The sequence below is a fragment of the Delphinus delphis genome, chromosome 6 (assembly GCF_949987515.2).
Source record: "Delphinus delphis chromosome 6, mDelDel1.2, whole genome shotgun sequence".
Taxonomy (NCBI): domain Eukaryota; kingdom Metazoa; phylum Chordata; class Mammalia; order Artiodactyla; family Delphinidae; genus Delphinus; species Delphinus delphis.
Genome location: NC_082688.1, coordinates 23,829,098 through 23,853,852, shown reverse-complemented (window position 1 = coordinate 23,853,852; position 24,755 = coordinate 23,829,098). Strand labels below are relative to the sequence as shown.

At 44.8% G+C, this 24,755-nt stretch overlaps 1 protein-coding gene across 3 annotated transcripts in view; it reads right to left on the bottom strand.

Annotated features, from left to right (window-relative positions):
- The window catches only part of PTPN3 (protein tyrosine phosphatase non-receptor type 3), a 109,758-nt gene that overhangs the window by 44,220 nt on the left and 40,783 nt on the right, over nt 1-24,755 (bottom strand). For all 3 annotated transcript variants that reach the window (XM_060014356.1, XM_060014358.1, XM_060014357.1), the window contains 9 exons: nt 23,544-23,622; nt 18,925-18,969; nt 15,801-15,853; nt 10,332-10,452; nt 9,078-9,165; nt 6,131-6,219; nt 4,912-4,975; nt 3,376-3,548; nt 205-339 (listed from right to left, as the gene is read on the bottom strand). In XM_060014356.1, the coding sequence (XP_059870339.1) occupies nt 205-339; nt 3,376-3,548; nt 4,912-4,975; nt 6,131-6,219; nt 9,078-9,165; nt 10,332-10,452; nt 15,801-15,853; nt 18,925-18,969; nt 23,544-23,622 (847 nt within the window). The remainder of the gene's footprint in view (nt 1-204; nt 340-3,375; nt 3,549-4,911; nt 4,976-6,130; nt 6,220-9,077; nt 9,166-10,331; nt 10,453-15,800; nt 15,854-18,924; nt 18,970-23,543; nt 23,623-24,755) is intronic.

The following is a 24,755-nucleotide window of genomic DNA, read 5'->3' as shown; positions in this document are numbered from 1 at the left end:
TTTAAAAAAGAACATCCCAGCGTCATACACTAAAGAAAATGTTTAGCTAGACTTGTGCATTTCACAAAAATAGTTACTTCTGCAACAAACATGCAAATGTAAACTCTGACCATAGGCCACCTGTAGTTATGTTTTTATTTGTATTGAGTTTTTAAAAGAAGTAAAGTGTTTACCGGTAGGTAATACCAAAAAAGGAAGACATACCAGTTGGGAGTAATAGGAGGAGACCGAGACGGTAGACTCTTGGTTTCTAAATGTTCCACGGATAAAGATCTCTGCATGGCCGGGTTCCAGACCATCCCTCCGATCACTTTTTTGCAATACTGGTTATTTACAGACCTGAAAAACCAGATGTAGGTTCACTTTCTACACTGACATATTCGACGAGAAAGAAGTGACAGCGTAAGCGAAACATGTCTACACACGCTCCCTCCCTGACGGATGACTGATTAACACCTTGATGACCCCAGCAGAGGTTACCAGGAGTGGAGGTACACGGGTCAGAAGGGATTCCTTTCTGTCCTAGCTTTTCCTTATGTGATGTCTTCTCTTCGGGTGAAAAAATATTTTCTTGCCCTTACTATTTCAAGCAACAAAACTGCTTTCAGAATATAACCAAGCCTTACCAGATAGAAGGAATTTCAGGATTAACACTGAAATACAGTTCAAGTAACTTCAAGGAATGCTCACTTTACGCACACTGGCATGAGTACAAACATTAACCATGCTTCCCAGTGTTCTTTGTCATCCTAGCTGGCGGAGACCGTCACTGTAAATCACTCAGAACTCTTTAAGAGCAGACCTGAGAAAATATGCTTAGACAGCAGAGTTTCAGGCCATGTTCTCTGAATGTGCCACCCTGAAGGTTACTTTCAAATTTTATTTATACCTAGAGAATTTAAATCTCAGCTCTCTAGACCCTTCAGAGAATGAATTATTTGAGAGGATGGAGTTTGAAGCCAGTTTCGGGGAAACTCAGTTCTGGCATTTCTAAATTTTAAACAATGTTTTAATGTCTCATTAAAACATTCCACGCTATTCCTTGCAGCCTAAACCATCACCCCAACAAAACACAGGACAGAAAAACCACAAGAACATAGGTAACACGAAGCACACCCTCTAGAATATCAATGTACTAATTTTCAATGGGAAGTACGGTTGTCACCCTAATCAAAATGCTCACAGAAGCATCACCACGAGAATCTACATCAGAAACCAAATTACCGTTGATTGAGAGCACATCATCGGAATGAGGGGAGCAAGCTGGTTGATTCAAAGGTTTAATGTAGCAGCTCCCCAAAGTATGCGTCACAGGTTATTAACAGGTACTCTTTGGAAAAAGAAGTGTTCCACTGTCCCATAAGCTTGGAAAATACCGAATAAGTTTCAGAGGGCCCAATATGCAAATGTATAGCGGCATCTCTAGGGGTTGGGCAAATCACGTAACCTAAGCCTCAGTTTCTCCATCTATGAAATGGAGAGAATGAGGGATGAGATTTGCCAGTATGCTGAAGCTGGTATTGGTGGTCAAGAACTGCTGACCTGTGGCCACTGAGCCACCCACCGTGTCCCAAGTGACCCCTAGTGGCAGATTAAAAACGGCTGCAAGTTCTCTGACTCTTGAACCCAGGCTGGCCTGGGACTGCTTTGACCAAGAGTAGCTGTGCCAGGTATGGGCCTAGCCTTTAAGATGACCGGCCACCTCTGCCTTCGGCTCTTGCAGTCCCAAGCCTCTGTGTAAGAAATCCAACTACCCTGTGAGAGGCCCTGAGAACACACAGAGAGGGTGGGGGTCCAGACGGGTCCAGCCTTCTGATCATTCCATCAAAGGCACCCGGTGTGGGAGAGAAGTGGTCCCGGACCCTCAGCCCGGCCCGGCCACCAGCTGCATCTCACTGAGAAACCCTAGTCTACATACTGCACGGAGAGGAAGGATCATCTGGCCACACCCTTCCCGAACGCCTGACCCACAAGATCTTGAGATATAATATAATGGTTACTGCCTTAAGCCACAAAAACAGGGGTAGTTTTTCCTGCCACGACGGAGAACCAAAAAAAAAAAAATCCTCCGTGTTGGTTGCATTTTACAGATGAAGAAATTGAAGAAGCAAATTAAATTAAAACTGATGTAGGTCAGATTTTAACCCAGCCTTCTGTAAGATAGTCCAAGCTTTTAGTTGCTCTCAATGCCACTTCTCAGCTCACCGAGAGGATTAAGTCCAACTAAAGTAAATGCTACATTCCAGCAAGTTATGTTTACGGCACGTTCACAAATAGAGCTACCGAATGTGTAAAAATACTGGACGGTATTAGAACACAAAATCTTGGAAAATATATTTGCTCTTGGTTCATCAGAAGCTCAGAGCATTTAGCACCATAAATATCAATACTATCACTGATACTAACAGACATTTACTACTTATTCAATTGAGAAAGCTATCAACTGATTACCATGCAATAGGAAACCACTGGAATGGTCTGGTACAGTCCCACATATCAGATAATGGCTCAGACAGGGGCACCATTTTTAGTAACAGCCACATCAATTAAAATAAAAATCACAAAAATAACTTTCCCAACCAATTTAGAAAATAATTTGATATGGAATTTCTGCTACATCTTATATTTAGAAGGCAAGTATTTATAATACATCTTGTATCCTACATCTTAGAATAAAAACATATACAAAAATATAAACTGCATGAGAACACACTGTAGTCTAAAAGTTTAAAATGTATAGATTTATTTACTAGTCATTAAGTATTTTAAATATCATTCCTACGGATAATAGCACACATGGAATTGCTGTAAGGATTAAACATATAAAAAAAAAGAATGAAGCATAATGAAGTATGTGCATGGAACAAGGTAAGCACTCAGTAGTCGTCAACTGTAATTATTACTGTTACTATCTTGTGATTGCTGGATGTAGTATATGCCAAAAAGTCACCTGACTCTGGAAATCTTTATTTCTGCTCATTCGTTATTATAGAGCGCCTTATGGAATTACTGTTCAGTGGGAGAGGCTGTCTTAATGGCACCAAGATGACCCTTAGTCACAGCCTTGTGCTTCCCTTGGCGTGACATGACGGAGCTGTTCCAATGCTGGCTGCTTGGGGGCTCTGAGTGTTACAGAGTTGAGCAGGCAGAAGCAAGTGACAGGAACAGGAGAAGCGCCTGCGTGTGTGGAAAGACACACTGCGGCCCCAGCAGACTTTCACCCATGGTTCTAGACCCACCAGCAGCTCTGGCCTCAGGGCCGGCGCCCCTGGGCAAAGACGTCCCTCCCCCTGAGGATGTTTACTCCCCAGGGGTGACCAGGACATGTTCATTTCTCAGCCTAGCGTGGAGACTGTCCCTAAAGCATATACTCACTTTTTGGGGTTCCTAGAGCCCAGAGTCCAGTACTGAGACAGAACATTCTTTTCCTGAGGTAGTAGCTTCTTTGCCTGAAAGAATGTATGGTGCTCGACACAGGATTTCCATAAGTTTTTGCAAGATCGGTAATTTAACATGTTGAAGGCCACTATGTGTTCCCTGGATTCAGTCTGGGAGGAAAAACACAGTAGAGATTTCATGTACACAGATGTAGGAGCAGGGTCTCAAGCATTTCATGCCCACATCGGTGGTTATCAAGTAAGAGACAATGGACAGCAGAAAACTGGTTTCAAAATTCCTTAGGCCACAGAAACAGGGTTCTAAGAATATTCAGCAGCAGGATTTGTTAACCATCTTTATGAACGTGGTAATAAAGACGACCAGAGTCTACTCTTCATCATCATCTGTGGTCTTTCATGAACGCTTTCATTTCACACCTGCCTACATTTCTAGGTCGGATATATTTGGAGCAACCAGATAAGGGCTGTCTGATACATTCCTTTCAAAATTTAGCTCTGGGAAAAATCTCTCCCCTGAAGAAATCATCTTTCACCTATCAAATGACAGGAATCTTATAATGCTTTGGGTTTCTCTATTTGCTTTCCACAAAGAGAGTCAGATCTAGTGCTCGCTTATAATAATCATTTTGATCATTTGCTCTACCTCCATTCTACCTGAGTTCAGGTTTTCTGTTCTCATGTTAAATTACCATCCTGTGCCTTTTTACGGCACCTTGAATTTTGCATCTGGGGCTCGGGAGACCCAGATTCTAGTCCTAGTTTTCTCTGAGCTTTCGTGCTCTCAGTCCTAAGAGTTTATTGTGATGTGGAGCCATTTTAGGTACATGTTATCTTTGGAAAATTGGGAAATGACGTAGTGACAGTAAGTGAAAAATATGCAGCCTGACAAGACAGAGTGCGGTGTCGTGGGAAGAGCGGGCATCTCAGATGCGTAACGACCGGTTCAAATTCCAGCTCCTCCACTTCACTAGCTGTGGGTTCTCTCACCTCTAAGTTGCTCTTCTCCGTGTGGAAAACCAAACTGAGTTATCTGGAGAGCTGCAGACTCCTCCTATGAGACATATACGCAAGGCCGCCGTGCATTTTAAACACATCAAGGGAAGGAACTGACCTTGCTGACTTTTGTTGCTACTCTGCAGTGGGCTCGGCCAGGTGCTGTGATCAATGGTGCTTCTATCTAAATGTGATGATTCCCTGAGGACTGGGCATTGCTGCATTCCTGTAACTCAGACTACAGGAGGTTAAGTAACCCGCCCAACTGGTGAGTGGAAGAGCTAGGACCTGAACCCAACGTCTCTGACTGCAAAGCAAGTGACTTCCTCAGCCAGATAAGCAGAGTGAATTACACAGAAGACTGCGGGGCCCACCGGACCCTGATGCCCACTTTCTTTCCACCGTTTGCAATGCTCTTTCTTCCCTGTTACACGTACGACAAATTCCTTCACCTGCTGAAGGACTAAGGGCTGAACTGGCTAAAAGCACAAGGACCAAAACAAGCATAGGTACAACTCACCTGTTTTTGTCGCTGATGTATAAAGAATTTCTTCCTTTTGAAAGAAATTTTTAGAATGTTCACCCTGCAAAAAAAGTAAAACACAACACAAAAGAAGCACATCAGGGAGCAGCCAGGTTGCAGCTGGAGCCTCTCGGCGTGTGTTCTCTAGTCCACGATCGTGATGGCTGGGGGCTCTCGGCTCCCTAGACTTTGCTTCAGCGCAGAAAGGATGGCGGCCCCATCACCTCGGCCAAACACTAAGTAGCTGACTGAAGCTGAGCGGCACATCAGGGCCCCTGGTTTATGATGTAGCTCTTAAATAACAAGGACCATGGGCAATGCGCTCTCTGCTGTCAGCTGCTTTTGTGATACTGCAGCTCTGCTAGGGCTGGTGTGTACCTGGGGAAGACAGCTGAGGGCAGTGTGGAGCAGCAGGAGGAGGACAGACAGACCTGCGTCCGCATCCCAGCTGCTTCGCAAACTTAACAGCCACTTAATAGCCGTGTGTCAAGTAGCCCCTCTATTGTTTGCACAGTAACACAATGATAGTCACCATTAACAGCCTTCTTTATACTTAAAAGCCTTACAAGCAGCCCCTCTACTAAGACTTGCAATACTCCTGAAAAGTACATATCATTATACCCAGCTTTCAGATGAGGAAACTGAGGCTGGGGGACAGCGCGTAAGTGCTCAAGATCATTCAAGCCAGGAATGCTTGGAGCCAGGATCTGAGCTTGTGCTCGCAAGTCCTCCACCATGGAGCCCTTCTGAACAGTGGGGACAGCACTGCCTTTCTCAGATTTGTCAGGATTCAAGTCTGCTGGATCCCCTGAGTTTTTAGACCAGAACTGGGCACTTGGTAAAACTTCAATTAGTAACTAAGGAACTGCCCTGAAAATACAGCTCCTGCCCAGAGGAAGTTCTCCGAATCCTGGCTAATGTGCCGCCCAGGAAGGATTCCTTAACTCCAAAACCTGCTTTGTGTTGTTTTATCCAGGTTTCACACGGTATCCCAAACCATAGGGTGACTGGGGAAGAAGGGGATGCTGATAAAAACCAAACTAATTTTCCCAAGTACTGAATCTGGATTAATTGTACAGGTCAGAGGTAAAAGCTTGGGAGAAAGTCTCTGTCCCTTCTTTAGAAAGAAAAGTTTAAAATTAGAGGCACCATTACTTTTGTTCAGCATATTTTTAAAGCACGATTCAGAAAATAATTAGAACCGGTTTGCACTTACCAAGGATAGAAACTTGTGCAAATATATTTTCGGTACACAGCGATGCCCACAGAAGCAATTCCAATCATTAGATCTAAACTGTGCAGATCCTGTAAAAAGGAAGATCTCAGATCCACAGCGTGTTACTGTCATGCTTATGCCCTCCGGTAACTTAAGCACCCACGCTTTTATAAATAGCACTACATGTGAGCTCCAAAAGGAAAATTACAGAAAACAGGCAAAAATCTCCTCTTAACAGATACTTAAGATCCAAGTACTTAGCACCAAATTCTTCTAAGGTGAAAATACATTGCCTGACAGCAACACCTGGGTTCTGCCAGTTTACAAAGTTACCACCAGGCAAGCTCACTCATTCCACAGAATCACAGAAATGAACATTTGCCTTTACATCTTCAACGATTAGTATCAGACACCATATTGAAATCAGAAAAGCCTCGTCCCCCGCACAGCTTTAAACAAATCTCAACTCCCATCACTGAGAAGGCTTTAGCTATTAATATGAAGTGCAGAACTGCTGATTCTAAACCCAATGAAAAATAAAATATGGCTTATAAGTCCAATATAGTCAACATTTATTAAGAGCCCATGTGCTAGGCATTGCCATAGATAATGAAGGTAATAAAAGGAAGATACAGCGACTACAAGACGTAGTCCATTAAATCCATTTGAGAATGAAAATTTTAAAATAAACAGTGCCTTCCCTTGAGTCATCTATATCCCTACTTACCCAATCAGATACTCGTAATTTTAAAGAAGGGGCAGAGTTACCATTGGATGTGAACCTTAGGTTTGCCACTTACTAGCTGTGTTGGTCTGGGCTACTGGCCTCAGTTTTTCCTTTTGTACAATAAGGATTGTCGAACCCACCTCAAAGAGTTTTATCAAGCTGAACTTAAGAGAATATAAGAACGTATTGGTATGCAGTAGGTATAAAAAACGTTCATCCCCTTCACCTCTCAAGAGATAGTGGGACAAATCATTTATGAACAGTGATGTGAACACGGGGGGTTGGAGAAACTGGCCAAAGCAAACACTGCTTACCTGTTGTGGAAAGTCCAGAGAGTAATCACTGTTGGGCACCCAACTGAAATCACACGCTTAAAGCAAAACCAAACTGGCAAGTTGAAAACCAGGGTTGCATTAAACGTGATACTTGGGATCAGAATATAGGGAAATATTAAGCAGGTGGGACAGAAAATTAGCAAACAAAATAAAAATCAAGTGCAGAATGAGGAAATAAGTGAATGCTTTGTGTGGGCCAGTGACGTGGGTCTCAAATCTCCTGGTTCTGTGGTCACCACGGCAGCATGGACAGTCACTGTTCGCTCAGTTCCCGTGCCCATCTCCAAACCTCCCAGCTTGCGGAGCAGGACTGTATGATTAGCTGATGAACAGCTTTGCTCAACAGTTCATTGGCTGATGAACAATGAGCAGAAGTGATGAGTCCCCTCCGGGCCGAATCATTTAAGAGCTGGTGTGCAGCCCTCCAACTTCCCCTTCCCTTGGGACAAGCATGAGGCCACATGTGAAGATGGTGAAGCCACCAGACGGAAGCAGCCTAGGCTGCTGAATCACTGCACGGAGGAGTGCTGCCCTGGAGAGCCACCGGGACCCATACAGCCTTTGAACTACTGAGAAATAAGCTCTGCGATATCAAGTTACTGATTTTCAGGGGGCTTTGGTTGATGCAGCACAGCCAAGGGTAACCCAACCCCCTCTGATACCACGGGGGTGTCAGGCAGACAGGTAATCAACTGGCGTCAGGACCTTCATGAGACCCTGGGGGTGGGGGGAGCACAGATCAACTCAGGCAGATGTAAAACCCACTTCACCACTGAAGAAAGGGCTCCACAACGTTCTACCAGACAAAACAGTATTTGCAAGTGGAATAAAAATTAAGTCAAGTCCCAAAGTTGATATTTTGTAAGATCCGTGTCTTTTTCCTACTTTATTACCTATGTTATATCCTGTACACTGCACAATTAGGGGATTGAAGTAAGAGAAAAGAAATGAAAGTGTTTCTATGAATTGCAAAAATATTATTTAAATGTAAACTTTGGTAATTTACTCAACTTCCCTGAGCCTCAGTTTTCTCACCTGTAAAATAGGGTGATTAGAACACATTTCCCAAGGCTGCTATAATCTTTAAATGAGACCTTATGGTCACATATGAAAGCATCTGGAACAATGGCTAGTATGGACTACGTGTTCAACCAATATTTGCTTCCTCTGGATATGATGTGGCCCAATTACAGGTAGAAAATGTAAAGGTCAGATGCCAATTAGACAGTGCTGGGGTCACACACTGAAGCCATTACTTATGTGCTACCTGACCTTTGATAAGTCCCTGAGTATCAGTTTCTCCATCTGTAAAATGGAGGAAATGACAACACTTACCTCATGGCATTACAGTGGGAAATAAATAGGGACTGTGTCTGGCAGTTAGAAACGGCTCAGCAGATGATAGATATTCATCAGTTTTATTTAAAAAGTCACAACCAATTCAAAATACTTGATTTTCATAAACATGCCATCATAACAGAAAACTATCATATCTGAGCACATAATTAGCTCTAATTTGAGCAGCACTGAGATTAACTAGTAGAAACCCTGGCTCATTAAAGAGCCACTTGGAAAACAGAACTCTATACATTTTTCACCTCTTTAACCATGAGATGGTCTTACAAAAATTACTTGTTTCTAACCCCCGTGACCCCCGCAAAAGTAAAAAGTCTTCAAGTAGGACAGCAAACACGAAAAAATCCAAGTGGATAAAGAACCAGCAAAACTCAGTATTACTTTATAAACCTTTCAGGTATCATTAAAAAAAAAAAAAAAAAAGGTCTTTTTATTATACTGGAAAAGAGATACTTTCAAAGAAGCTTTCAGATGTTCAGAAATTAAAATAAAAATCACTTTGGAACTACGCCATGCTGAGGGTACCTACCCTACCACTGTGCAGCTCCACTCCATAGAAGTCGAGGGTCCGGGCTATGTTGATAAAGCAAGATTCCGCTTCTGACTGCTTCAGCCCACTGCAAAGGCAGACAGAAGATGCAGAGTTCACCCAGTACACAGAATCTTAACCCCGATTTTTAAAATTAGTAAAAATCTAAAAATATTGATACCATTGCTATAAGGTTATTAAATGCCTTATGTTATTCATCTTAAACAATCAAACCCCAAATGCTAGCAAACCACGTTTTTCTTCTTGTCCACTGAATATGACTTCATCTAGCCCTCTCGTTCCTCTATTAAAAACTACCTCACATTTAGTAGGTTCTCAATATTCAGAGATAAAGACTGTCACCTTCTGGAATTCCCACCCTACCTTTTCCAGGTCCCTAAAGTAGTACGTGCTCTTTAGGTCTTTCTGCCTTTATCTATCCTTTTAGCAGCAGCCTCAAACTTCCAAACGTCACTGTACTATTTTAGGATGCTGGCTCCTGCCTGGACAGCAATTCTGGGAGAGGATTGGCAGTGCCTTTTTGAAGGGACACTGGTTGCTTAGGCCTTTGTTTCTATGGCCTTCCTGAGAATGTAAGGTCCCTTGAGACCTGGCCTTCTCGGTCAGGGTGGCCCTTATTTGACCTGGACTGAATGGAGCCACTGCAGCTTTAAGTGAAAGGAGGCAAGGGAAGAGGAGGCCAGAATCGGGCGAATCTGCTGGAGTGGAGGCTTGGCCCGAGGCAGCTGCGGAAGGGTGGTGCTCCCTTCTGGAAGGAAGGTGCTCCCTTCTGGAAGGAAGGTGGTTTTCCCAACTGAACCCAGAGAGGACGGGGATTCACCCAGCCTGTCAGCACCTATGTCTGTCTGCCTGTCTATTCAAAACCACCTGAAGGAACGGCTCATGTCATTAAATATGGGAACCTGTTAAAAGGTTTGCCTGGTAGGGTCAATCTGTGGGGCAGTCAGATTCAAAATGGGCATTTCCTCCAGGAACTAACGGATTTCAATGACATCCTGAAAAAGAACGCAGCAAATTATCCTGAACTCTCATAGGATTTCACACTTTACAGAAATGCTAGTAATGCCAGATATATTTGCCATCGTAAGAGCTCAAAGGTTCACAAACCCCCGACATCTTGAAAGGATTCATAAGCAAAAGCAAGAGAAGACAACATCAAACCCAAAAGGGGACACGAGGTCTGACAGTGCCCAACCTGAGCTCCCAAAGTAGGTCACCCGCCCCTCCTCTCACCTGTGCTGCTCATGGAGCGCCTCCACCTTCGCTAAAAAGTCCTCATTCTGATCCGGTATGAACTGACTATCAGAAAGATAGCCCGGAGGATGAATGGAAGAATCATGGTCTCCAAAATGAGCTATCAAGACAGAACGAGGGGAAAGCACCTTTTCAATGTGGTCTGTATTTACAAGCACCTGTAGCATCAACAGAGAAGATTTCTCAATCAAATGACTCCTTCTCTGTCTCAAGGGCAGGGGTTGGGGAAATCTTTGGTCATGCTTCATAGTCAGTCTCAGGAGGGAAGGAGAGGAGTGAGGTAGTTGCTTAGGTGAATTTCATCCCAAAGTTGAAAAGTCAGATGCAAGGGTATCTTTCTTTACATCTACTCAGCCTGGGGCTCACCCTCCTCAACTGCCACAACACACAAGGGCTGCTCTTTGAGATCTGCGCTGTAATGAAGGGATCTGTGTCCTCCTTACACTGTTCCTTGAGGGCTGGGAGTGGGTCAGACTCATCTTTCGGGCCTTGTGCCCAGGCACGGCACATAGTAGCTGCTCGGGTGTTTGGAACTCACCTGCAGAGAGGCTACTGCAAAGTTCAGTTTTGGAAGGGGAAAAGGGCAGAAAGCCAAGTGACCTATACATACAGACTCGGTCATGGGTGGACCACAGGCCATGAAGGCCAGCCAAATGTGGCTAAGCTGTGAACAGGAGTGTCGAGGCCGTATGAGGTAAGCACAAGTGTGGCGTACAGGTGAGTCTGTGCATGGTGAAGTAATTTACAGGAAGTAATTTAGATGCCCCGACGCTGGGTCCCCGATGAAGAAAGCCCAAGAAAGCCTTGGAATCGCCTCATCCAAACTCTGCATGTTGAAGGAGAACGTGAGGTCCAGAGATGAGAAGGGACCTACCCCTATCACAGAGCTATTTTTCAGCAGTCAAGACCAGAACCTGGCTAGCGCTCCCACCATTCTACCAGCCTGCCTGCCACGCCTGCGGGCTACTGCTGGCCATTTGCGGATGACAGTGGTCATGTCCCCAGACGACAACCAAATGCTGCAAATGACTTTCTTGAGCCTCAAGGCAGAGTCCTGTTAAATTTTACACTGTTGGTTGCATCAGCTCATGGAGATCTTCTTGGATTTTGACTTGGTCATCCATCATATTAACGAACAGTCCTAACCCCTGTGCCTTTCTGCAAACATGAACAGCAAGGTTCTCTTTTTAGTCAAGTCACTGACAAATGTCTGAACTTAACACAAGACCACCAAGTGAACCTCCCTGTAGTGTGGTTGTCCTTGGAAATCTTAAGTCGGCTACTCTGCAATGAGCTGTGTTAACCACTAGGGGGAAACAAAGTTAAACAGTCTTTGGAAACCATCTGCAAAGCACAGGGTGGTTTCCACGTTGTATTCAATGAACAATGACATTATCCCACTAGATGCTCTTGATAACCTAGCGACAGGCCTTACTTTTATCCCCATTAAACAGATAAGGAAATGGAGACTCAAGGAAGGAACCTGCCCACTGCTCCTCAGGCTGGTAACTTGGAGCCTAGACCCTGATCACAGTTCATCTTCTTTATCTACTTACCATACAACATGCCCTGAACTCCAGAGTAACACGCTTTTCTGTTTGTGGGGAAGCAACACATGAGAAAGCTAATTATAGCAGAAAGAAAAGGAAATAAACACTTATGTGGGAAATACCTTGTCTTTTAAGTCCCATACATTCTTCTGGCTAATATTTTATATTTTGCAGGACAGAGTGTATGTCTCAGGTACTCAAATGTACGGCATATCAAGCTGTTCTGTTGGGAAAGCCCTTATTTGCTATTCATCTAACTCCAACGTGATCTTGGAGGCTCTTCTTAAGGGGTCATCACTGGGAAGCTTTTCTACACTACCTCCCCCTGCACCCTCCTTCCCCCTCCAAGGAGAACAAAGTGCATCCTCTGTGCTCATCCTCACTGCCAGCATCAGTTGGTCCATATCTGCCTGCCCACCAGGCTGCAGACCCTTTGCAGAGAGCAGCTGTGCTCTATCTGTGCAACCTGAGGCTACTGCAGAATCCACACGTGGCAGACGCTCAGAGGCCATTATAGAACAAATATGTATTTTCAAAAACTTCATTCCTGGGGACTTCCCTGGTGGCGCAGTGATTAAGAATCTGCCTGCAAATGCAGGGGACACGGGTTTGATCCCTCGTCTGGGAAGATCCCACATGCTGCGGAGCAACTAAGTCCGTGCGCCACAACTACTGAGCCTGCGCCACAACTACTGAAGCCCACACGCCTAGAGCCCGTGCTCCGCGACAAAGAGAAGCCACCTCGATAAAAAGCCCGCGCACCTCAACGAAGAGTAGCCCCCACTCGCCACAACTGGAGAAAGCCCACGTGCAGCAACAAAAGACCCATTGCAGCCAAAAAAAAATAAAAACAACTTCACTCTTGGGACTTCCCTGATGGCGCAGTGGTTAAGAATCCGCCTGCCAATGCAGGGGACACGGGTTCGATTCCTGGTCTGGGAAGATCCCACATGCCGCGGAGCAACTAAGCCTGCGCGCCACAACTACTGAAGCCCGCGTGCCTAGAGCCCGTGCTCCGCAACCAAGAGAAGCCACCGCAATGAGAAGCCTGCACACCGCAACGAAGAGTAGCCCCCGCTCGCCGCAACTAGAGAAAGCCCACACGCAGCAATGAAGACTCAACACAGCCAAAAATAACTAATAAATAAATAAATTTATTTTTAAAAAAACCCTTCATTCTTTGACCCTCATAGACCTTGACAGGTCACCAGCAATCTTCCACCATCAAGCGCTTTCAGGTTCTTTACTCACAGATCACTTTACTTTTTATCTGGTAAGAAAATGTGCTTTGTTTTGGCTTCACTGGCTACTGGTAGGCTTGTCTTCATATCAGATGTCCCTCTGGGACAATGTGGCAAACCGTATCAGATAAAATTTAGGCTTACTCTTATTTTTCTTTTTTTTTTTACCTTTTGGCCACGCCCTGTGGCATGTGGGCTCTTAGTTCCCTAACCATGGATCAAACCACCGCCCCCTGCATTGGAAGCACGGCGTCTTAACCACTGGACCGCCAGGTAAGTCCCTAGGCTTAATCTTTGATCCAGCTATTTCATATCCAAGAATTAATCTTATAGAAATATATGCACAGAAGTATGGAAAAGTGTGTGTAGGTATATGTTTGAGGGTGGAGGAATAAGAAACTTCTACTTAAAACTGCTCGCCTGACAATCTATGATATTATTAGCGTGATAGTCACACTAATGTTTCTACTGCAGCTAGTCTGGACTTTTTAGGTGCTCATAACTTCCTTTAGCCCCCATTCTATCAGTCCTTTGCAGAGGGAAACCTGACTATTGAAGCTTAGGAATTTTATTTGGTACTCTGAATAGTTTGTTTACAACAGGCCGTTCTTTAGACAGCTTTCTTCTGGGCACAAAATATAGCACGAGTTAAACAACACTTGCCACGAGCCAGGCATATTCTAAGAGCTTTAAGTATATTTCATCTTCACTCAAACCTATGATTAGATATTATTATCACCTCCACTTGACCGATGAAGCTGAGGCCTGAAGAGGCTCAAGGTCAGGTAGGTGTAAGTGGAAGAGACAAGACCCAGGTACTATGGCTTCAGCCTGTGCTCTCACTGACTCAGTTAACAGCGATGGTCCACTAAAGAGTTTCTACCTATCACCTTCAGACGTGATACTTGAACCAAGCAGTCATATTCCAAGTTGTCATAATCGCCATCATCACCTCCATCTTACATGTGAAAAAACTGAGATTCAGAGAGGTAACACCATGTTAGAAGCAGATGGAGAGCCAGATTTAAATGGAGTTTGCATCCAAAGCTATGTCCTTTCTAGTGTTCCTGGCCTTCAAACCTGAAGCTTTAGATGTGAGCACCAAACTTGCTCTGAGATGTAGGAAAACTCACTCTCCTCAGCTGATCAGCCCGGCAGAGATGGAGTCCACTGGGTCTAGTGGCTACTAAGAATACAGTTGACTGGTGACCGTGCCATTTCCTACATGGATGCGACATGGCCGGGTCTGTTCCAGATGTATTATAGGGAGAGGGGAACTTTCAGATCCACCCAAGCTCGTCACTGTGCCATCTCTTCTGAGTCTCCCATTGGGGAGAAGGAAATGTAGGTTATACAGGGAGATGAACACTGGGTCTTGTCTTACTAGTGAGCAGGGCCACTGCTAAAGGTCTCTCTTCTACTTCCCAGTATCATGCAGCCACCTTGCCCTTCACCCCTCCCATGTCTGTTCTTTGCTCCTGGGGAACAGGCAGGCTTAAGGCCACATCAGGAATCCCTGTCAGCATTCTCTTGCTATTTTGCCTCTTCTGAGACCAAAGCAGAGGGAGGAGTTCAGCCAGTGCCTGCCAAGACCAGTCCACCCAGCTCTCTTAACTCCCCACCATGCAGTCGGCCAAGAGGGGAACGAGCCCAGGTGGCGTGGGGCTCACAGGAAGTCTCGAGCAGCTCTGCACGAGTTCTAGTTGGTTACTGCACTGGCCTCACACAGCCAGTTAACTATAAATTGATATTTTACCTTCCATCTGGCTATGCACCCTGTCCTCGGACACATCCGGCACCTACCACAGGGCCTCACGTGGAACATATTCTAATAATATTTTGGTGACTGAAGAAGTGGATTCTTACTTCAGCATAAACAGGCCTTGATGGAAAATTCCATCTGGACTTTCCATCCCACATGGCAGCCACTAGCCACACAGAGCTACTGATCACTTGAAATGTGGCTAGTCCAAGTGGAGATGTGCTGAAGTGTAAAATCTGGACTGGTTTTCAAAGACGCAGTATGAAAAAAATGTAAAATATCAAAATTTTTACATACTAAAATAATATTTTAGATATATTAATACAATGTATTTCATTTTACTTTAACATGGCTACCAGAAAGCTTAAAGTTACACATGAAGCTCCCATTGTATTTCTATTGGGCACTGCTGCTCCAGGCCAATATATAAGCCGTCGCTCTACTGAAACTAAAAATAAACTTCTAGGATCCCAGCAGTGTTTCAGAGGAGCACCAAGCCAGTAGCAGGAGTGACCTCCAGCAAATTCCTGAACCTGTCCGGGTCTTAGTTTCCACATCTACAAGAAGTGACTGGTAGAAGTATCTGCCCCACCGGGATTTTGTTATAGAGTCAAATCCAATTGTGAGTGAAGGCTTTGGAAAATGTAACGTGCGATAGGTATCTTCTGTTTTCTGGGCTCCTCTGGGAGGAAACCCCACTTTCCCCAATCCAACATCCCTGAGCTGGAGGAGAGCCTAAGTCAGGTTGAAAGCGGAAATATCTGGACAGCCAGAGGTATGCTGCCCAACAGGATTCCTGGGGAAGGGACTCGGTCAAACAGGATAGGCCAGTGAGTTTCTTAATATACCAGTCAGAACAAGCTGTCCATCTGCGAAATGCTCCTTTGTGACTTACACTGTACTGCATAGGATGCTAGAACCACCGCTGAGTTAAGAGGGCAGGTTAACCTGTCAGAAGAAAAACATATTAGGAAAGTCACCAGAACCCACAACAGCCCAAAACACTTATCGATTATGGGTAATACATGTCTTTTTCTTGGATTAACCATTAAAAAAAATCATGAATAATAACAAAGAATTTTAGGATACTCAATCTCAAAAAGATAAAAGCAACACACTAAAGAGTCTTTGAAATTAAAAGAGAATTTTTCCATGTTTAAAATAATATATATTAATACAAATACCATGAGGCTAAAGGTTTAATGTTGGCCAGGGTTTGGCTGGTCAAGAAAGGTCAGGCTCATATCACTAAGAGAAAAAGTGAGAAAAGTGTACTCTTAGATCAATGGGCAGCCAGCCTTTGTCTCTTTCTGGTAAAGACGTGAGACTTCTCGTAGGGCTAACTGAATTCCTGAGTTCTGCTGACTCTGATTCCTGATTACCTGCTTTCTAGAAGGATGACATCCTCTTAGAAGGGAAAAACAGAAAAGTATTCTGAATTTTAAAACTCCTGTGAGCTTTGAATTACTTAATTAGTTACAATGACTTAAGATTCCTAAATCTATTCACCCTCCTGAAACTTCCCATCTAGAGGGAATGGTCTGCTACCCCTCAGTTTTCCTGCCATCCACTAGAAATCCATGAACCCAAGGTTGGACTTGTTTTCCTTCTTTCCTCTTAAGCTCACTGCCCTCCCAAACACCCTGTTTCAGCCAATGACGCCATCTCTGTCATAGTCCAAATCATCCTGGTTGCTCCCTTCTCTCCATTCAGCTACAGATTTCACGGTCTGCCTAGGAGCTCAGCCAGCAGATCTGGGGCAGGAATCACTGCCAGGTGGAGGAACACATGAACAGAAGCAGGAGTGAGGGCTTGCAGGGTTGGGGGGGGGACCCAGATTTTAAAAGCATTCTTCCCAGCAACCTTGTGGAAAGTGGAGAAAACATGCAGTTTCCATGGCAGCCCATGAAGTTCCCAAGATATGAGTCACCCCCAGCTCTCTGACTAATCTGGTTGGCTCACCAGCGTTTCCCTTCTGGTCAGCTGTGCTGTGTGCTGGTCCTGAAGCTGCATATAAATATGAAGGTAGCCTTCCCTATCTGAGGGGCCCCATCTTCCAAGTAACCATGTGTTCTTGCTAGAACTTCTAAATGCAGATATGTCTAGGGATGCTTGCTATATATTCGATCATCTGGAGACCCAGAGGGCCCAAAGGAAGAGCAAACATCAGCATTCACTTTCCTACCAAGATGGGCTTCAATGAAATCTAAGCTGGTGTCCTTGCTACAGGAAGAGCAGGTGAATGGGATTCAGGGAAAAGCTTAGGAGAGTGGCTAAGGGGGTTCAGTCTAGATGGAAGAAACAATCCTATGAGTAAGTCAGGAAGAACAACATTTCCAAAGAATGGTGTAAATAAAAAACTAAAGAACACCCTGTTCTTTGACAGATTTCTTCCTTACTCTCCAGGCTTTAGGGTCTCCATCTGTCAGACAAGATCACCTATCTCTTCAGGGAGGAGGGGATGAACAAGACCTTTCAAACCCGGGAGAAGCGCTAACTAGATCCACTGAATCTGTCAAGAGATCCACGGCTACTAAGGGCTGGATGCCACCCTGACAGCCCACCACCCCCAGAGAGATGAGGGCCACCTGCAGGCCTGACAAGGATGTCAGGGATCTAAGCCAGGACGTGGCCCTCAACAGGTCTCTACTGATTCACACAAAACAAGGGGCATAAGAACAAATGAAGACGACCAATTTCTAATACTTGGAGAGCTAGACTGGAAGCTCCCGAGGTAGGGGTAGTGGGCCCAGCCTCACTGGACCAGCACAGTCAGTGCCCATCTCGTAACACGTGCTATTTGCAAAATACGTGTGGGGAAAACAAGTCAGTGTGTAGAAAAGAAAGACACAACTAGTTCTATCACCACAGAAGGCAGCCTGGACCCAGGACAAGGGTGGGTAATTTCAACCTAGAGTTACCCTGAAATATAAGAAGGCTGCCTCAGGAAAGCCCCTCATCCTCTTCTAGCCTTTTTTATAGCTTCTGTTCCTGCCAAATCCCTCCTGCTTAAAACCCTCAACAGCGCTCCTCTGCCTGGTGGATCCAAGACGCAGGTCTCTGTTTGACAGGAAGAGCCCTCTCTCTCTCTGTTCTGCTGTAGGCCCCCAGCATGTGGTCTCCAATTGGGACTGTGCGGGGGGAGGCGATGTCCTCTCTGCCCAGTGAGATTTAACTCCTCACTTCTCCACCAACCCCAACTCATCACAGCAATCCACACTCTTCACAAAGCTCACACCGGCATCTCCTTCTCCTAAAACCTATGATGGCTGTGGTCTCCACCGCCCATATTGGTCCCAATTGCTTCACGAGCTTCTGTCTCATTTCCCCAACCAGACTGCCAGGTCCCTCATGGAAGCACAGTGGAGGCTTCTGAAGACCCTCCTCAGTAAAAGGAAAGAGGGGGTGGGGGGGATGAGAGTAAGACGTGGCTGTTCCCACCCGTTTACCTGCTGCAGTGTCTCCTGTAAGTCAAGAAAAGACTCTGGATCTGGAGAAGGTGGCTCAGGGACCACTGACTTGGAATTTCTCCTCCCTTCCTGAGCCTCTCAGATACTTTGCAGCCACAGAGGTGGTCCTGATGCACAAGAAGTGCTGAAGCACGGACGGTGCTCCTGTCTTCCAGCCAAGTTCCCCAGAGAGAAAACGAGTCACCTCCGGGTACTAAGGGGCTCAGACGGGACCTAAATTGGGCTTGATCTGCTTTCCCGGATGAAGCCCATTTTACATTTGGGATCGCTCCTTCCCTCCCTTTAAAGTGTCTCAGGTCTTTACCAGAAAGATAACTGTACCTTTTGTAGTAAAATTGAAACAACATGAAATGAGGTTTGTCAATCCTCAACTTCTCCCGATCCAGACCAAGCTAGAAACGGATCTCCCAAGCAGGATGCTGCTTTCAACATCCATTCTTTGTTTACATTTCATTTGTTACCAGAAATGTACGCTCATTAGATTAAACCCAGGAATTTCAGTAGTCTGGGGCGACTGACAGGAAAAGAAGAATGCGAAAGTCTCATTACCTTCCTTCACAAATATCCATCTTCAGTTGTAAGAAATACAAATGCCTATGAAATAATTGTTTTCATTAATTCACAATACTCAAAATAAGCCAAAAAAAAAAAAAAAACTGATGAGTCAAGGACAAGACCTGCACATGTGAAAAACAAAACACACACAGACATATTTTTGTCTCAAGCATCAGGCGCTGTTTAGTACACTGCAAAGCTACGCCCCTTCTGTAACAATGGCTCGTGAGGCTGCTTTAGTCTCAGTGGGTAGTGGCGGGGGGCATTTCCAGCCGGCCTCCCGCCCGCACATGCTGTCTTGGGATGGCTGAGCAAGGATGGACGGGGTGAGAGCAGCCCAAACAACCAGCTGCTGCTGCTGCCAATGAGCGCCCCCGGCCTGGACCTTCCCAGTCAAACTCGGGGTAGCTGAGAGCACCAGGACCCACGGGCAGCCCCCCGCACACCGAGGGGCTGCTGTTCTGAACATCTGCACACCTATGTTCCCTCTGTGTGAACTTACTGAGAGGTGGAGCATCTAGGAAGACACCTCCTTGGCTGGGCTGCAAACACCCAGCTGGGCTTTTTCCTGTGTCCCAGGAAGTGTGGATGCCCGAGCAAAAGAACAGACATCAGTCATCTACAGGCTGCCAGGCCTCCCGGGTGAATCCTACACTTGTCTGTGAGTTGCCAGCAATGTCGCTTCAAAACCCGGGACTTGATTTGTGGGCAGAACTTGGTAAGTTCTTGGCTAGTCACAGGACCCTCCACCCAGGGAGCAGGAATCACAAGGCATCAGCAGTGCTGTGCAGGCCGGGAAGGGCCCTGGAGACCGTTATATTTAGGGACACGGCATACATGTGACACTTGACCTCTGGCTCCCACTCTCTGTTAAAAGCCTGGATTCACACGAGATAGACATCCCAGCATCTAGCCAAGATGACAAAAGGGAAAATTCTTGAAATCCAATACAGATGCAGCAGAAGTGTTCAGGGCCAGGAGAGAGAATTTCGGCAATTTAAACAAACCAGTCTCAATATTCCTTCTAATTTCTATGTTTAAAGGTTAAGGGTGCCAGTGTTTTGAGATGTGAATGCGTCACATGGTATTACAACCCTGTATTTGCACAGTTCTGGGCTGTGTGTGGTACTTCATAACTTATCGCCTCATTTCAACCTCGTAAGAACTCTGCGGTGGGTACCGCTACCTCCATTTTTTACTGATGAGGATACGGATGCCGTACGGGTTATGTGGGGTCAGTTACGTCTTATTTCAAGCTGGACACGCATGCTATGAAAACAATCTGATTATGCTACAAATTTCTTCTGCGTCTAATGACTAAAAAGCTTAGGCTCCATCTCCTAACTCTGATATTACTTTGTAATTATCACCAACTACTCCTACCGTGTTGAATGCCAGAGCATCGAGAGATGGTGTGACATACATTTGCTGATTCTCTCTTACTCCAATTTGGAATCTCTATCTTTTCCACCTAGGAGAACACAATTGGTCCTTTCTAGTTTGTTCCTATATTTATCCAAGCTGAAATTCAACTGGAATTAAGTGTTCTCTCCTCCTATAATGCTACTGAGAGAAAGAAGAGAAGGAACAGAATTACAGATAATCCAGTGGTAAATCTGGACTTTCACTGACGAGCGCAGCTAAGCGGAAGGTCTTCCTCGGGATGTAAAGGAGAACGGGAACCTGGAGACCCCTGGTCATCAAATGCTACTTTGTCATATATTCAGCAACGTTTCTGAGTCAACCCCAGGACATCATACACAAAGAGATCAGAATAGTGGACTGATGCCCAAACTTAGGAGACCTCCTAGGAATCCTGAGAGAGCCTGATTCTGAGACTGCCCGTATATGAAAGTCTGTTTAGAACGGTCTAAATTTATCAGAAACAGCCACTGTGGAGGCTCATAATCAAGGAGACGGTTAGCAATTAGAATAGAGGAAGTCATTTAAAAGAGATGCTTGTGTGCCTGACTTCAGGAATGTTAACGCTCATTTCTGGAGTGCACCCCAATCCATGACCTCAACTTCAGAAAAAAGCAATAAACGCCTCCCTGCCTAGATCCTTAGTAAACAAACAGCAAAGAACAAACACCACCTCTATACTCCTCCTTTGACCCTTGAGAGCGAAATTTCTTTAAAGGGGAACTTATTTTTGCATAGGCTACAGAGCTGGGGCTTTAAAAAGATACTATGTATAATACTGTACATCAACTATACCTCAAAAAAAACAAAAAGACACTAAGTGCCAGGAATATAGGCAAAACTCTTCATTAAAGTAAAAACAAAACAAAACTTTTTTGAATTAATGGTGGAAGCCTGGCCCAGCCTAAGAAGAAGATCTGGCGGTCCTGGCTATCCCCCAGCTCTGTAGGAGCCACAGGGGTGGCTGCTGTCATGACTCCTGCTGTGTTAAGAGAAATCTGTTACCCACATCCCAGAAGGTGACAGCTACACTCTACTCCACACTGCGGGGACCACCCATCTTACCATGGGAGGTTGAGCAGTGGGGTTGAGTGTCAGTCTGGAACTAGTGACTTTTAGGAGGGACACGGACAAACCGAATTTTATCTGGAACTTAGGTAAGAACAAAATTTAGTCTATTATTTGTCTTCAGACAAAATCTGCCTCTCTGTAGTCTCCATCCACTGGCCGTAATGCTACCACGGAGCACATCTAATTCCCCCTTTCCCATGACAGCCCTTGGAAGATCTGAAAGCAGCCCTCATTTCTCCGAGCCTTCTCTCCATCCTGAGCTCCCTACCTTTCCTCAGATGTCCCTCAAATGACAGGGGGGCTCAGCAGAAAGAAGCTTTCCTGTGGGGTATGGAAGTAGCGTCCAATGACCGAGAGGGGCCCTGGAGAAGGGCTCCCGGGTTAGGCTGGTGTGAGTGATCCCTTCACTAAGGGACTCTGGCAGCCGCAACCCTAGGGCGGCAGCATCTCAGGGAGGACACAGGGCAATGAGGGACGACCACTGGTTTAGGCAGTGCAGGTCACACTTGGGGTGGGAACCCTTCAGTGGGTAATAAAATCAATTTAATGAGCCTCAAGTGACATTTTAAAAGAAGAAAATAGAAAATTTAAGAGTGCTTTGCAGTTACTATTGTTTCATGAAATGTCTGCTTCAGTAATTTACATATATCTGTGTAATGCACTACAAAGCAAAATATATTTTTTATTGTGGGGTTATGATTACAAAAAGAACACCACTGGTTAAAAACACACACACAAATTTTTATATATATATATATATAGAGAGAGAGAGAGAGAGACACACACACACACACACACACACACACACACACATAAAATCCATCATGACATTTTTTAAAGCATCCCTTGATGGGATCATTTCAAACATATTCTCATAGATCATGTCACCACTTTGCATCCACCGGCTTATGAGTTGACCTGTTGACTTGAGTGTCCTACACTCCCCCTTAGTCCACCAGCATGAAAAGCTGTTATGAGGAAAACTCAAGGCATCACGTGTATGTCCTGTGGTTACCCAATGAGTCATGCAGGACATCTTATACCCGCTTAAAATTTAACCTAATAGTAAACACAAGTCAAATCTCCAACGTCTTCTATTGTAGAGGGAAGAGGTGTACAAAGAAGACAAAATAGTAATAGGCTAATATTTGGCCTTTAAACACATTAAAAGTTAAAATGTGATCATGTGATTACCATTTTTTTTTAAAAAAAAAAGGAAAAAACGAAAGAGCACTTTATGTCCAAGTTAATGTCTCCTCCTTGGTGACGGTCTCATGGCCACAATGGGCACAGGATAGGATTCAATAATCCTGAACATTCATTGCTTTTTTTTCTGGTGGAAGAGTTTCCCTCCCTAAGAAAAACAAACGTTTCAATAATAGAAGGGCTGGCTGTTGCCCTGGGGGGAGGGGAAGGAGAGGCCCAGGGGAGCTTGCAGAGTCCATGTTCAAACAGCAACAACTTTCCTGTGCCTGCCCCTCCATTGCAAACACAGGTCCCCATCCAGAAAGCCCACGTGCCAGCTCAGCACCAGGGCCAGGACCTGCGCCAAGCCTGGAGGGGTAAACAAGGCTCACAGCCCTCTGGCCCTTATCTGTTTCACGGATTGCCTGAGCCACAGATTCACGGAGGCGGAGGAAAGACACTGACCCGGCCTCCTCTCCTTTGCAGCTCCTACCAACAGGGGATCTGATAGAAAGTTCTCAGTTCAGAGACCTCTCGTTCTCCTAAAGAGCTCAATCCTAGCCCCTCAGAGACACTGCGCTGTTTGACAGGTAGATGACTGTTCTACAAACTTCCTGGTCGCAGTAGCAGAAAATAACTGCGTTCTCTGAACACAGGTGCTCAACATGCAGGGGCAGCTGGACGGAAGGGGAAGGTAGGAGGTGGTGGATGGGAGCGTGCTGGGAACGGCACCAAATCAGGAGGCTCAAGATGAAAATGAATTCGCCGATTAAAATTTCAATACATGTACCCCCCAATTTTTACTGGGATCGTAACTGTTGGTGCAGTTATACCCAAGTGAAGTATCTGGCCACAGTGATAAATTAAAGAGCACATTTTCAGTCGTTACTCATTTTTATATACTAAATAGAAAACTTAAAAAAAAATGTTATTACCTGGTTTGTTCTTGCTGCAGTGTGTTGGGATCAGGTATAAAAAATCTTACTCGAAAATGCAGGGTACAGGGGATACCTCCTACAACATTTTTCAAAAACAAATTAAATTTTCCCTTTAAAAAAGTCAATGCATGTAAGCGGCTACTCTCCCATAAGTGATGCATTTTTCACTAGACCACAGCTTTTTCCATCAATAAAAGGACTAATTTCAAAAAAGGAGTGCATACGTTAGTTAAGTGTTCAGAAATCTCCCAGTCTACAAGAAGTAAAATATTTTTGCAACATTATCATAAAATGAGGAATCATCTAATTCCTATTACATGTTTAACTTAGGGATGTGTTCAAACAATGCACTCCATTATCTGTATAAGGAACTTTAAAAATCCTTAAATCAACAGATTATACAAAACTCACAAAGAAGTTATCTCCCACATATATAATGATTTCATACTTTTCAAATGTTTTCACGTACACTCTTGAATTTGAATACCGCCATGACTATAAGTAAGCTAGGCTGCTGTCGACTGCACTGTGTAACAGGTTAGCCACCAGGCTTGGAGATGTGACCTGCCTTGGGTCACACAGCCAATGATAACACCAGACTTATAGCACTGAGTCTTTTGATTCTGCATTTTAAAATCATTTTTATACTGCAAAATATTTCATGCTTTTAATGCAAAGTGAATTCTAAAAATGATTAATACAGTAGCAAATATTACACAGCTAATACCCTCAAATATGGCTTTCTGCAACAACGCCAAGAGTCCATTTGCTTGCAAGGATAAAATTAGCCCATTTCTTTTGCGGGATGTGGCAACAGGAGAAGATCGGATTGTGTTGCTAAGATCCCATGCTCTTCTTCACATCAATTTCTCGCCTCTCCATCACTCAGTATATATTCACGGGCCCTTTCCAGCACTTTCTGGCTCTGTGAAACTCAAGCTTTTCCCACCCTGCCTCCCTCACTGATCTCCTCTACATTAGTTCATTATGGGCTCCACCCTCCCTTCTCAGTAGTACCCTCTGTCTTTATCTCTGGATTGTATCAAAGACTCTAATGGCGTGTGTGCACCTATGAACGTACCTGTGTACCGGTACCTGGGTACCTGTGGGTGGTTCTGTAACTCTGGGTGCATGTGAGGCCCTGCATGTCGGCCAGGTTTGGGGCATAAGGTGCATAAAGGGGAACAGAGAGCGTGATGTTGGAAAACC